Source organism: Piliocolobus tephrosceles, chromosome 8 (assembly GCF_002776525.5).
Source record: "Piliocolobus tephrosceles isolate RC106 chromosome 8, ASM277652v3, whole genome shotgun sequence".
Classification (NCBI taxonomy): Eukaryota; Metazoa; Chordata; class Mammalia; order Primates; family Cercopithecidae; genus Piliocolobus; species Piliocolobus tephrosceles.
This window is the reverse complement of record NC_045441.1, coordinates 25088038-25103108: the sequence shown is the minus strand read 5'-3', so window position 1 is coordinate 25103108 and position 15071 is coordinate 25088038. Positions and strand designations below refer to the sequence as shown.

Genomic DNA, 15071 nt, shown 5'->3' with positions numbered 1-15071 from the left:
AACATAAACAAACTTTAAGGACATTATGCTAAATGAAATAAGCTAGTCAGAGAAAGAAAAACACTACACAACTCCACTTATCATGAAGTATCTACATTTGATCTTATCCAAAAGGCTGAAAAGCAACATATGGGCCGGGTGCAGTGGCTTACGCCTATAATCCCAGCACTTTGGGAGGCCGAGGTGGGCAGATCACGAGGTCAGGAGATCGAGACCATCCTGGCTAACACGGTGAAACCCCGTCTCTACTAAAAATGCAAAAAATTAGCCAGGTGTGGCGGTGGGCACCTGTAGTCCCAGCTACTTGGGAGGCTGAGGCAGGATAATGGCATGAACCTGGGAGGCGGATCTTGCAGTGAGCCAAGATCGCACCACTGCACTGCAGCCTGGGCGACTGAGCGAGACTCTACCTAAAAAAAAAAAAAAAAAAAAAAAAAAAGTAACATATGAAATCTGTAAAGTAGACAATCTCATAGAAGCAGAAACTAGAGAGGTGGCTGCCAGGGACTGGGGAGGAGAATATGAGGAGCTGCAGTTCCATGAGTATAGAATTTCAGTCATGCAAAATGAAAATTCTATAGATCTGCTATATAACATAATGTTTACAGTTTACAATACTTCATTGTATACTTAAAAATTTTTCAAAAGATAAATATTATGTATTATTTACCACAATAAAAAAATTATAAACCTTTGCACATCAAAGCACTTTATCAAGAAAGTGAAAAGACAGTCTATGGAATGGTTTGAAATATTTGCAAATTATATATCTGATAATATCCAGAATATACAAAGAAAACTCTTACAACTCAGTAACAAAAAGACAACCCAACTAAAACAACTCAAACAAACCAAACTAAAAATTTGGCAAAGGACTTCAATGGACATTTCTTCAAAGATACACATTTTATCTTCCAATAAGCACATGAAAAGACATCTAACATCAACAGTCATTAGAGAAATTCAAATCAAACCTACAATGAGGAACCACTTCACACCCACTAGGATGGTTATAATTTAAAAATAAAACAAACAGAAAATAGACAATGGCAAAGATGTAGGAAAATGGGAACCCACATTACTGGTAGAAATATCAAATAGTGTAGATGCTTTGAAAAAGAGTTTGGTGGTTCCTAAAAATAATTATCATATGATCCCACAATTCTGTTCCTATGTATATGTACAAAAGAACTGAAAACAAATCACGCACACACATGTTCAAAGCAGCTCTATTCACAATAGCCAAAATGTGGAAACAGCCCAAATATCTATCAATGAATGAACAGATAAATGAAATGCTGTATATACATATAATAGAATATTATTCAGCCATAAAAAGAAATGAAGTTCTAATACATGCTACATCATGGATATACTTCTGAAACATTACTCTAAGGGAAATCAGCCAGACATAAAAAGGTACATATTGTATGATGATTCCATTTATATGAAATATACAGAATAGATACATCCGTAGAAACCAAATGCAGATTGATGGTTGTTAGGGGTTCGGGGGGAGGGAAGATGGGCAAAGACTGCTTAATGAGTAAGACTTTTTAGAGACATAAAAATATTTCAAATTAGACAGAGGTATTTTGCACAACACTGTGAATGTACTAAATGCCACTGAATTATTTACCTTAAAATTGTTACTTTGGTCACATGAATTTCATTTCAATACATTATTTTTTGAAAACAATGAACTACTAACATAAACAGCAGCATGAATAAATCTTAAAAACATGTTGAGCAAAAGAAATTAGATTCAAAAGAGTACACATTCTTTGATTCCATTTAAATGAAGTTCAAGCCCAGGTATGGTGGCTCACATGTGTAATCCCTGCACTTTGGGAGGCTGAGGCAGGAGGATTGCTTGAGCTCAGGAGTTCAAGACGAGCCTGGGCAACATAGCGAGACTCCCCATCTCTATTTTCTTTTTTAAAAGATAAAAAATAAATTAAAAACAATAAATGAAGTTCAAAAACAAGCAAAACAAATCTATGGTGAAAACAGAGATGAGAAGAATGGTTGCCTGTAGAGGTTGGGATTGACTAGATGGGAGTGATGGAAATGTCCCTTATCTTGACTAGGCAGTGGCATGATCTTGGCTCACTGCAACCTCTGCCTCCCAGGTTCAAGCAATTCTCGCACCTCAGCCTCCTAGGTTCAAGTGATTCTCATGCCTCAGCCTCTCTTGTAATCCTGGGGTTACAGGTACGCACGACTACACCTGGCTAATTTTTGTATTTTTAATAGAGATGGGGTTTCATCATGTTGACCAGGCAAGTCTTGAACTCCTGACCTCAAGTGATCCAGCCGCCTCGGCCTCTCAAAGTACTGGGATTACAGGTATAAGCCACCATGCCTGGCCAAAAAGAAGTATTTTTAAAGAAAAGGAACCTAAACATGTAAGAAAATATTCTTAGCAACTTAGCAGAGGAGCAACCTTGCCATAAGCAACAAATTTTGCAGGGAAAAAGAGAAACCAGTTGAGGCTTCAGTGGTTGAGCATGGGCTGAGGTAGACAGGCAGCTCAAGAAGCAGAAGCAGAGCTAGCTCTCCCTACCCGCCAATTCTCCCCAACAGGAATTTTGCTGAGAAGTGATGGTTGAAGATATGTCTAAAAAGCAGAGAGAAATCTTGTAGACATGCGGTACTTAGATCTCAAAGTTCTGCTCAAAGGTGGGGCCTGAAACCATTCTCAAAGTATTTAAAACAAAACTTGAACCAAATCTATTCATAGCCTAACTTCAGCTCAGTTTCTGATTACATAAGAGACCAGTCCCTAATCCATATTGTCTGAAAGACAAAAGAGCAAGGTATTACCTATTTCAGTCTCTACTGTTCTTTTATAATATAATATCTGGCCTACAATTAAAAAATTACGAGACATGTGAAAAAGTAGGAAAACATGGAACTTATCAAGGGAAAAAAATCCTGTCAATAGCAGATCCACAGATTATCTAAATGTTAGAATTAGAAAACAAAAACGTTTATACAACATTAAAATATTTAGACGAAAAGATGGAGAAAAAATTAGTGAGAAAATGGAGAACTTCAGCAGAGAAATTGAAACTGTAAAAAAAAAGATCCAAATGAAAATTTCAGAACTAAAAAAAAGTCTGAATTTAAAAATTCATTGGCTAGGCTTCACAGACTAGATCACATCAGGAAAAAAAACAGGTGAACTTGAAGAACTGATAAATAGAAACCATCAAAAATGAAGCACAAAGAAAAAAGAATTAAATGAAAACCAAAAAGAATGTCACAGACCTGTAGAAAAATAGTCAATAGTCTACATTAACTGGAGTTTCAGAAAGGAGAGAGCAAGGCAGAAGAAATATCTTTAAGAGACAATGGCTGAGTATTTGCTAAGACTTATAAAACAACTAACTGCAGATCATAAAGCTCAGTGAAACCAAACAGGATAAATACAAAGAAAACTACACGTAGGCACATTAAAATCAAACCATTAAAAACGCAAAATAAAAAAGCAGAAAAGAATGATGGCTGGCTGACTTCTTATTAGAAACAATTAAAGCCATAAACAATAAATTAACATCTTTAAAGAAGTGAAAAGATAAAAACCTGTCAACTTAGCAGTCCCAGTGACAATATCCTTCAGAAATTAAGGCAATATAAAAACATTTCTGGACAAACAAAACCTAGAGATTTCATTTCCAGCAGACCTATATTACAAAAAATAATAAAGACAGTTCTTTCTTCTTGACAGGACAACAATCTCAGATGGAATTCTGAAAGTACAAGAAGGAAGAACACCAGAAATGGTAAATATAAGGGCCAATTTATAAAATTATATCTTAAAATTTCTTTTAAAAATTGATTCAAGAGGCTGGGCACAGTGGCTCACACCTGTAACCCCAGCACTTTGGGAGGCAAGGCAGGTGGATGGCTTGAGCCCAGGACTTCACGGCCAGCCTGGAAAACATAGCAAGACCCCATCTCTTAAAAAAGAAAAAAACTGATTAAAGAAAAAGTAACAACAGTGCATTGTGTGGTTTATAACAAAGAAGTAAAATATATTGGGATGGGAAAATGAACTATATTGTGAGGTTCATATTGTAAGGTACGTGAAGTGGTGTAACAGTATTTCAAAGCAGACTTTAATAAGGTAAGGATGCATACATTATTTCCTAGCAACGACTTAACAAAAAAAACAAAAAACAAAAAAAACCCCAGGTAATTATAGCTAAAAAATCCAAATGAGGAGATTAAAAAGGATTACCAAAATACTCAATTAATCCAGAAGAAGGCAGGAAAGGAAAAACAAAGCGGCAAAGAACAGATGAAATAAATAGAAAACAAATAACAAAATGGTAGAGTAGGAGTTGGCAAACGTTTTCTATAACTTACACAGACTGTATACATGGTGCCATTCAGTCAAGAGAAATGTAAACAAATATAATGATGCACTTTTTGTGAAATACCTTTTGACCTTATATTGAAAATACAGTTTTTATGTGAGTGCAGGATTGCTATAAGAAAGGCATACCTATAGACTCTAATATAGGATTAAAGGAAGGTGAAGGATCTTCAACTGGAAAATTTAATGCCAGCAAAGGATGGTTTGATAATTTTAGAAAGAGGCTTTAGAAATGTCAAGGTACAACAGGAGAAGCAGCTTCTACCAAATGAGATGGGAGATGAATTCCCAGAAACCATTAAGAAAATCAATGAAGACAAAGGATATCTGCCTGAACAAGTTTGTTTTTTGTTATTGTTTTCCAAAACAAGGTCTCACTCTGTCACTCAGGCTGAAGTGCAGTGTCATGATCATAGCTCAATGCAGTCTTGAACTTCTGGGCTCAAGCAATTCCCCCATCTCAGCCTTCTGAATAGCTAGGGCTACAGGTGCTTACCGCCACCCCCAGCTAATATTTTTTCATTCTTTGATGCAAAACAACTTTTTTCATCATCTAAGTTGCTCAGGCTGATACTGAACTTCTGGCTTTAAGCGATCCTCCCCCTGTGGCTTCCCGAAGTGTTGGGATTGTAGGTGTGAACCACAGTGCCCAACCTGAACAAGTTTTTAACTCAGATAAAAGTGCCCTATTCTGGGGGAAAAAAGAAAAGAAAAGTCACGAGGGACAATTATTAGCAAGGAAATAAAGTGAGAACCAGAATTTAAGGGAGAAGGGATAGGCTAACTCCTGTTTTGTGTAAATGTAAATGGGTTTATGATCAGAACTGCCCCTATCTATAAAGCTGCTAACACCCAAGTCTTGAAGGGAAAAGATAAACACCAACTGCTAGTCTTTTGGTTATACAAGGCCTGGATTGGTTCCATCAATGATTTGTCCCTGAAATCAAGAATCAAATGGTAACATACATATACATATGATTGACTGATTGATTGATAGACAGATATCTAAAGTAATGTTGACTTCTCAGTCAAGATAGGAAGATTGAAGTGTCTGTCATTCCTATTATCCAGGGAAAAAGAATGCCATCCCAACTGGATTAACCTTAGTTAAGTCTAAATTTGAGTTTTTACTATAATTAGTTTCCAACGATTTGATCCTCTAACATAGCAAAGATAACTTAAAGGGGGAAATTCTAAGACAAAAAGTATACATTTTAATAGACAAGTTTCATGAGACGAATCTCCAACTGCCCAAATTTGAAACCGATCCACAATGTAGAACCAAAACATCATATGCCTCACAATCCTATTTTGTAAAAATTCCCTTTTCGCTTTTCTTTACAGTGAGTTTTAAGTTCCTTAGGCTCTTTCCTCTCAATGTTATTTAATGGAATTCCATTGTTTAGCACAGAGCATGCTACTGATAACAAAAATCAGAACGATGAGAAGAAAATGTGCCCTCTTACTCTACAGCTGAGGAAAAGTAGACAATATTTTTGGTTAGAAGCTTGTCCTGATAAAGAAGTAAATTGAAAATATTCACAAAACCATCAACTACCCCTCCCCCTAGTTGAGTGTGGAGGGAGACTTGTGTGAAAATGTATGATCCTATTCTGTTTTGTGTTTAACAAAGGAGTCTTTTAAGACATCCATACTTCAAAGATTATGTTAAGAGCTGCAAAACATAACCTACAACCAGGGAGACTGTGTAATGTGTTATATGCTGGGATATTTTTGAGAGTGAAAGGGGCACCATTAATAATTACACAAGGCCAACAGGCATAAACTGGATAGTTTAGGACATACTAGAATGCCTAACCATTTTCTTCAATCCCAAAACTCTATAATCCTAATTGGTTGTTTTACTTCAAAATTGTTTGCTCTAATAATATTCAAATTGACATTTCTATTTCCAAAAAGGTATAAATATCTATGAGGTTCCTTTAAGTCAGAAGAGGAACTGTGGGACATCCTTCTCCCTTTATCTATAATAGGATAATAAAACTATGACTGTTTTGGATTCCATATTCAAAGAAAGGGTTTGAAAGTATGACTCACTGAGATTTGTAATTTAAATTCCAGGATGCCAGGCTTTAAATCAGATCTGAATAGCCTCAAATAAGATGGAAATCCACTGACAGTAGTGTCCTAAATCTGTAGAGCAAACCAACTGGATTAACCTCAACAGAAATTCCATTCTGAAAGGACCTCACAGATAACCCCTGTGATTGTTGTATTACTGGTCAAGGCACCAGTAAAATAAACCAAGACTGCCATGTACTGACAGTATCTGATAAGACAGGAAAGACATACATACTCTTTCAGAGTCTAGAAGGTCTTACATTTTTCCCACCAACTTCAAGACCATTTAAACTTAACTATTTTAGATATTCTCCTACATCAAATCTAGGCAATTGGAACAAATATTTGCTTCCCCTCCTCACTCAGAAAAGCACAAAATTTCAGATTTTACTTCTAAATCGTACTGTATCTGACTAAGAAAGAGTCTTAAGAGTAAAAGATACAACAAATTAAATTGAGTGGTTTGATTTTGTATTCGATCATGTGGTTGGCTATTTAAGTTATAAATTCAAAGAAGTTAAGTGAATGGGAATATAATTTAATTTTAATTTGTAAATGTGACATTTTGATTTAAAATGGCAGCCAAAAAAGTTTTTAAAAGAACAGTCTATATTTAAGATATGTCATTGAAATCTCTTTCATTTTACAGATTAATGAAAACTCTTACATATGTAGAAACTGGCTATGTGACAATACTGAGTAAAAAAATACAGTTCATAAAATCCCAATTCTTATGGTTATCTAATTTCCAAATCCTATTTTAAGAATTTAAAATAAAAAAATACCATCCAGCATTTTGTTAACTAGCATCTCTTTAACCCAGACAATGTTTGCAACTGACCTTTACAAGAACATTAAACATTTTTAGCTGGGTGCAGTGGCTCAATCCTGTAATCCCAGCACTTTGCGAGACTAGGCAGGCAGATTGCCTGAGGTTGGGAGTTCGAGACTAGCCTGGGTAACATGGTGAAACCCCGTCTCTACTAAAAATACAAAAATTATCTGGGCATAGTGGTGCACGCCTGTAATCCCAGCTACTCGGGAGGCTGAGGCATGAGAATTGCTTGAACCCGGGAGACGGAGGCTGTAGTGAGCTGAGATCGCGCCACTGCACTCCGGCTTGGGTGACAGAGTGAGACTCTGTCACAAAACAAACAAAAAAAAACTTTAAAAAGTTTTTGAAAATATATTATTATATTCAGTATAATTTTAGTCTTAAATGTATTATAATTTCAAAATTAATAAGCAAAGGGTCATCTATATAGCAAAATACCTATTAGCCAATTAAGACCATAAAAATTTTCTACTTTTGGCCAGGCACAGTGTTCACGTCCATAATCCCAGCACTTTGGGGGGCCAAGGCGGGCTGATCATTTGAGGTCAGGAGTTCAAGACCAGCCTGGCCAATATGGTGAAACCCTGCCTCTACTAAAAATACAAAAACTAGCCAGGTGTGGTGGCGGGCACCTGTAATCCCAGCTACCTGGAAGGCTGAGGCAGGAGAATCACTTGAACCCAGGAGGTGAAGGTTGCAGTGAGCCGAGATCAAGCCAATGCACTCCAGCCTGGGTGACAGAGCAAAACTGTCTCAAAAAAAAAAATCTGCTTTTGTTTAAAACATCACCAACAGCTCTTCCAGTATACAGGAGGTCAAAAATATTGAATAATTTTTAGTTTTACATATAGTTAATAATTTGGTATTCTAACTATACCTAGAAAAATCAATATTGAAGTGAATACAGGATTTTAATGAACTATAAGAGAGAAGAATATGGAAAAATACCAAAACACCAAACATGCATTGAAAAAATAGAAAACTTTCAAAGAAGGCTTTAAAGTATTATGAGAGTGGAGAAAAAGACGCCCATCTATAGGAGTCTCATGATAGAATAATGTACATAATGGCCTTAATTATTCAGAGTAAACAAAAAGATAGTTAGTAAAACAAATATATGTAGATCAAAAATTAAGGATTGATTTTTAAGCTCATTAGTTTCAAGCAAAGAAAATAATGGCAACCTTTTCCTGGAACAAATAGCCCAGTAGCTCTCGCTCTCTTACATCATAATTTATCTAAAACAGACAAAATAAAAGACAGAGAGAAAAAAACCCAGGATCACTCAACTGGTTAAAGTAGCTGAATTACTAAATAAAAAGTTACAAAAAATTTTAAAATTAACTTGTTAAAATACATTTCTGCATTAATAGTAATCAAAACTTCAAATACAGTCTGCTTTTTGTCCATCAACTAAAAGAAAGCATTTCATAGCATTTTAGATTGTTTCAGGCTAACTTAATATTCTCTACTGGAAAACAAGACCCTAGAGAAATGGGTGACTTTGCTCAATGTCGCAGAGTAAATCACTAAGGGTAAATACTAGAAACTGGGGCTCCTAGTTTTTATATTTCTTCAACCCTATATTCTCACTACAGAAATCTCATTTGATAATATAAATTATCACTGTATCATATAGAAGTCAACCTAAGAAATAAAATTAGCCTCTAGTTAGTCTCACTCCTTAAAATAGTCCTGATGAAAAAGGACTCAATAGTGATATTAACACAGATCTGATTTTTGAAGCTTCTAATATGAAAGGGAAGTATGAGAAGGAAATCTCTTAGATTCATAAGTACTTTTCTAATAGGTTAATCTACCTTTCACTATCTTGTCAAAACTAAATTCATAAAATATTGCTCATTTCTAAATATAGGTTCAAATAGGCTGGCCGGGCAATGTGGCTCACACCTATAATCCCAGAACTTTGGGAGGCCAAGGCAGACAGATGGCCAGAGCCCAGGAGTTCGAGACCAGCCTAGCCAACATGATGAAACCACATCCCTACAAAAAAATACAAAAAAATTAGCCGGGCATGGTATCTTGCGCCTGTAGTCCCAGCTACTTGGAAGGCTAAGGTGGGAGCCCATGAGGCTGAGGCTGCAGTCAGCAATGATCAGGCCACTGCACTCCAACCTGGGTGACAGAGGGAGACTTTGTCTCAAAAAAAAAAAAAAAAAAACCCACAGAAATGGAAATAGGCAAGATATTATGTTTTAAAATTATAAACTTAACATCTAAATGCAGGAAGTAATACTTCTTAGTCAGAAGTGATACTTAGAATAAACAAGCATTCACTGAAGTTCTAACTATTAAAATGGAGACATACTTCCAATACCAAAAAAAAAAATCATTTAGGTACACTCATACCTAGCAAAAATGTACAATTCTAAGATCATACATTTTCAGTCAAAGATTTCAAATACCTAAAAGCATTGTGGCATTTCCATTGACCTAATTTTTCTAAGATTAAAAAAAAAACACCATACCCTTACAAATAAAGTTGGATTACCTTGTCCAGAACAAACTTAGTATTTCCCACTGAAGACAATGATAATGTGTAAGATCCGACAAGCGCGAAGTTGCTGGTTCGCACAGCATTGAGACCTCCTGGACTGGCCATGACTGTGAAGAACGAGGAAATTAAGTTTACTTCAGAATGACTTTTGTTAAGTATAAGTAACAATTCCTCACCCCACCCTGGTAGAAGAAAATTAAGCTGCCACAGAGAAAAAAAAAAACTGCCTCATTTTCCTTCATCTTTAAATATGGGGGAAAAAATCAACTTACTTCCTAATGAACGAAAACTATTAATTTAAGGGAGGTACAAGCACTCCTTAATAATTGGGATGGGTGTGTTTTTAAAGACATAGACCTAAAAATGTATGCATAAAAAGTAACTTCCCGACAAAAACCTTGGAAAAGACTTCAGTGCTAGTTACAATGCAGGGTGACAAAATCAGCAGCAGAAACTATCTCTGCACAGGTCTCTTAGTAACTCTCGTGTGCCACAGAGAAGAAAGACCAATAGCCTAAAGGAAGCGGGTGAAACCTGCTTCATCCTAATTCCTTTTGGAAAAAGGTAAGCCTAAAGTCATTCTAAAGAAGGCCTTTCTTGGTTTGGTGGCATTCTAGTTCTCAGTGAACTAGAAAGATGCATTTCTGACATGATACAATGCCAGTTATGATCAGTAAAGCCAAAAGAAGTAAAATCTGCAGTATGGATAGCACAAAACAAATCTATACAACAATAGGAGTTGAGGTAAAGAGTAATGCTACCTGCTGCTAGAGCTGAATAACACGATGACTGGTGCCTCTATGGTGGTACCTAACAAAGGTGCAACCAAACTGCATGCTACTCTGGCCAGTAATCTTGTAACTAAGAAACCCACATAGAAAATATTATTCCAAAGGAGATCAAGGTAAACATTCATAAATCAAGATGGCCTATACATATGTAAATATGCAAGTGCCTAATTCCTTACCTTATTCTAAAGTTTCAAATAGTTCAAGATACACTCACCTGAAGAAGCAATGTTGCTTTTCTAAAAAAACAGGTGTGAAGAAGAAACATAAGTTACTTCCCTTATTTGATACCAAGATTTAAATATAAATCACTCATCTCTTTTAACACAATAAGAACTACATTTCAGAAAACACTTCCTACATAAATTACAGGGATTTCCTCCCATTAGTACATGTTAAAATTTTCCACAGTGCTCAAGGTTCAGAAATGATTAACCAATTTAAAATTGTTATGTGTAAGATGAAGATTTCTCAAGGGAGCTCAATTTCGCAAAAATTCTACTTACTGTGGTTATAGATGTGAGGAGTCGCTTTGGAGTAATAGCCTAAAAGAAAAGATAGCTTTCTATATATATTTCTTATCAAACATTATGTCTCAGAATGTAAAACTATCCAACCTTGAGAAATTCCTACATAGAAAATAATTAATTCTTGGCCGGGTGCAGGGGCTCACGCCTGTAATCCCAACATTTTGGGAGGCTGAGGCGGGCGGATCATGAGGTCAAGAGATTGAGACCACCCTGGCTAACATAGTGAAACCCCCTCTCTGCTAAAAATGTGACAAATTAGCTGGGTGTGGTGGCATGCACCTGTAGTTCCAGCTACGTGGGAGGCTGAGGCAGGAGAATCGCTTGAACCCAGGAGACAGAGGTTGCAGTGAGCCAAGATCGTGTCACTGCACACTAGCCTGGGCAACAGAGCAAGACTCCATGTCAAAAAAAAAAAAAAAAAGAATTAATTCTTAAATATGAATATATTATACTTGAGTCCTTGAGTAATTAATTCTTAAATATGAATACATTACACTTGAGTACCTGATTAAGACTTTCTTATACTGTCAGTCCTTTTTTGTTAGAGCTAAAGAAAAAAGTTTTAAAATGACGACATAAGAAAAGAAGAAAAGAACACAGTCTGGGAAGGCTGGAAAGCAACCTTATGCCTGTAAAGTGACGGCATAATTCCTAAGTACTGGTTTAGAGAACACAGAGAGAAGAGAGCTCAGGGCAAAGTCTTGAGAAAAGTTTTAAGCAGTTATAAAAGTTGCCAAGTAAATGTAGAGAAAATAGAATTATCTAGCCCAAGTGTATCAGGAACTCATACTGAGAATCATGATCACTCACAGTTTATTTTCAGTATTCATACCTATTTAACATAGTAATTACAAACTGGAACGTGAAACTGATGCAAAAACTTCACAATCATTAAAAGTTGTACATAAATTAAAACTGGTATGATGACATCTACTACTTATGATGAAAATATTTTTACTGGGTTTCTTTAATTCTCACCTTGGACTTGGATGTTTTTTTCTTCTTATCAAGGCCTGAGGGATCTTTCTTTTGCACCTACACACAAACCCAAAACATAATTAATTTGTAATCTGATACTGTTAAGAAAACTATACTCTTCATTATTTTAGAAGGCTTTATCAGCTTACCAAGCTGTAAACTTCAATATTTATTTCAAAGTCATTGGATACATCTTGCCTGGAAAAATAAAGCATTAAATAAAACCTTGAGAGAAAACCTAAATCACACCATTAAAAAAGATGCTACAAATACTGTTACAAGACTCTGAGAGTAAAGGTATCTACTATGTCTATGTCTTTAAAGACAGTAAAAATTGTTAAGAAGTCTATTTTTTTCCTATAATGCAAGTCCAAAATATTTTCCTCAGTATTTTACAACTCACAATCTTCAATAATAATAGTAATTATTTTTCAAACTGCACTTTGACTCTTATTTAAAAATAAATGTTTCACTAAATATAAATGTATTTTCATTAAGACTGAATGTTAAGTACATTATGAGATTTAAGGCATATGTTAAAAATCTATGGTCCAGGTTTAATATATGTATCATTTCAAAATATGCAATACCTACAGTCACATGGAAAAAAGATGCTACTCAACAAAAGAAAAGATAGCCACATATGAGTTAAAGCAACAAATTTAAAGATGGGTTATCTGTCAATATAAAAAGAATGTGCATAATGCATTTCAAAGATTATAAACGCTACCTGAATGCTTTAGACTATATCAACTCTACAAAAAGAAAAATGCGTTTGAATCATCAAAAGCCTGATTTACTTACAGAGTAAATGTAGTAGTGAATGTCAGAGCATCACCGTTAAGAGAGTTTGAAGTACTTGCTAATGGTGTGGCTACCATATTTTCAGCTCCTGCTTTTAGTATAATTAAGTAATAGTAATTTGCTGCATCTGCAAAAAGTAATCACATTACACAATAAGCACAAGCAAAATCAGATTTAGCTAATCAGCATTCTGGAATACTAAAGAAATAAAGGAATACTGAACTGATTTATATACAATTTATTTTTAAAATTACTAAAATCAACTTTCCAGACACAGAAAGCTAAATAAGACTTAAGTAGGCAGTATAATCCTGAAATGAGCATCATCAAGGTCTCTCCCTACTATGTAAATTGAAATAATTTCACTCCACATTCCTCAATTTCTGCTGATTTTGAATTTTACCTAATGACCCTTAATTCTTAACTAATAGTATATATCTCAAAAGGACAAATTATGGTTTGTTATTTCAAAACTGAGATTAAAATACTATATTTCTATAAAAGTTACTCAGAGATAAATTATAATAAAAATATAAACTATTTCTTCACTATTTGTCATTAATAACCACATACCTCAAGACGCATACTAAGTTATCAATAAATTTCTGGCCACATCCCATTAAAATCAGATAACAGCAAGAATTAGAACCTAAGTTACCTTATTCCTACAAAAATGCTCAAACCTTTCTCTCTATTTACTTTCCTTATGCCTGAAATTTACTTCTCACCTGTGTCTAGCCCTCCTTCCCTTCAAAAAGAATGTTCCACACAAATAAAATTTTAAAAAGAACTATAACAACCATATCCAACATTTAATAAAACTTTATATTCAAACTTTCAGTAAGAGCAATGCCCATTATTGTGTAGATTGGTATCCCCATATATGTCTGAAGCTTTCCCTTATTTATTTTTATTAAATCTTGATAAAAGGACCTAAAGGCCAAAGATACAAACTTTGCATTGTTATGCATGATTTACTTGTTTCTATCCTGTACAATTCAATCTAGGTGAGGTTCATAATTTAACACACAATCTAGAAAAATCACCACCATACCTGGTTTCTGAATTGTACTGCAGACAAAATCTGCTTTTAGAGGCAAGCGGATTTCTGACAAAGTAACTGATCCTTTGGATGGCATAAATTCACTTTGGGATACAGGACTAGCCTTATTCTTCCTCTGAGGTCCTTCGTTCTTCAATTTATTCAATTCGTCAATCAAAAGTGTTCTCTTCTCAGCTATGTGAAACACGCAATATTCTAAATATTAAAATTGTAACTGTTTCTAATGAGAGCAAATTCAAAAAGTGTACTGATGTGGAAACTGTACATAACACATAAAGACGAAATCAGTAACACCATCTTTATAAAACAGATGATAGGTGGATGGGGAAAACCTTGATTGCTCATCTATTTACCAAGTCCTTATGATTTAATAAATCAACTTTCAGCTAGTTTTCATGTGTGGTCCAACCCAACATGCCCCATCATCACCACATATATGCACACAGCAAAATTCACAGTTGTTTTAGCTATTTATTGATAACGGAAGGGAGGGGGAGACAGAGAGAGAGAGAGAATGTATGTGTACATGTGTATATATAGACATTCATTCATTCATCCATTCATTCATTCAATCTGCACAACTGCATTTCTTCAAATGCATTTCAGTTGCTTTTACCTTTCATGCAAACTACAATTTGTTTTACATAGAGTTCTTAAACCTTATAAAAACAAGAACAAAAAATAGATCCACTGGAACAGATGACTAGGAAAAGCCCTTTCTCTAAACTTAAAGATTTCCAAATATCAAAATGAGTTTTCCCTGGTTAGAAATTTGTTGGAGTTCTTTCAGGTACATCACACATACTTGCAATTAGAAGAAGTCTTTCTGCTTCAGCTTCTTCTAGGGATCCTTTTCCATGCTCTTCATCAACACAGCAGTTAAGAGCCTGGCTAGCTTGATAGATCACTGTCTGTTGCATATTTATTTCGTTATTGAGTTCCTAGGAAAACCAATGAAAGGAGAAAAAATATACATATTTTAAACCATCATTTTCACTTTAAACTTTGATTCTAACTAACTTGATTGCATAGTTTCTAGAATTTCCAGACGATAAAGTCAAAATGTTAGTTTCACTGCTCAAGTTTCTA

General features: G+C 35.0%; 1 protein-coding gene across 2 annotated transcripts in view; it reads right to left on the bottom strand.

Moving 5' to 3' along the window:
* Positions 1 to 15071, bottom strand: part of ANLN (anillin actin binding protein) — a 64047-nt gene that overhangs the window by 16492 nt on the left and 32484 nt on the right. For both annotated transcript variants that reach the window (XM_023183018.2, XM_023183017.2), the window contains 8 exons: positions 14788 to 14923; positions 13974 to 14156; positions 12920 to 13046; positions 12265 to 12313; positions 12116 to 12172; positions 11114 to 11152; positions 10825 to 10846; positions 9814 to 9926 (listed from right to left, as the gene is read on the bottom strand). In XM_023183018.2, the coding sequence (XP_023038786.1) occupies positions 9814 to 9926; positions 10825 to 10846; positions 11114 to 11152; positions 12116 to 12172; positions 12265 to 12313; positions 12920 to 13046; positions 13974 to 14156; positions 14788 to 14923 (726 nt within the window). The remainder of the gene's footprint in view (positions 1 to 9813; positions 9927 to 10824; positions 10847 to 11113; positions 11153 to 12115; positions 12173 to 12264; positions 12314 to 12919; positions 13047 to 13973; positions 14157 to 14787; positions 14924 to 15071) is intronic.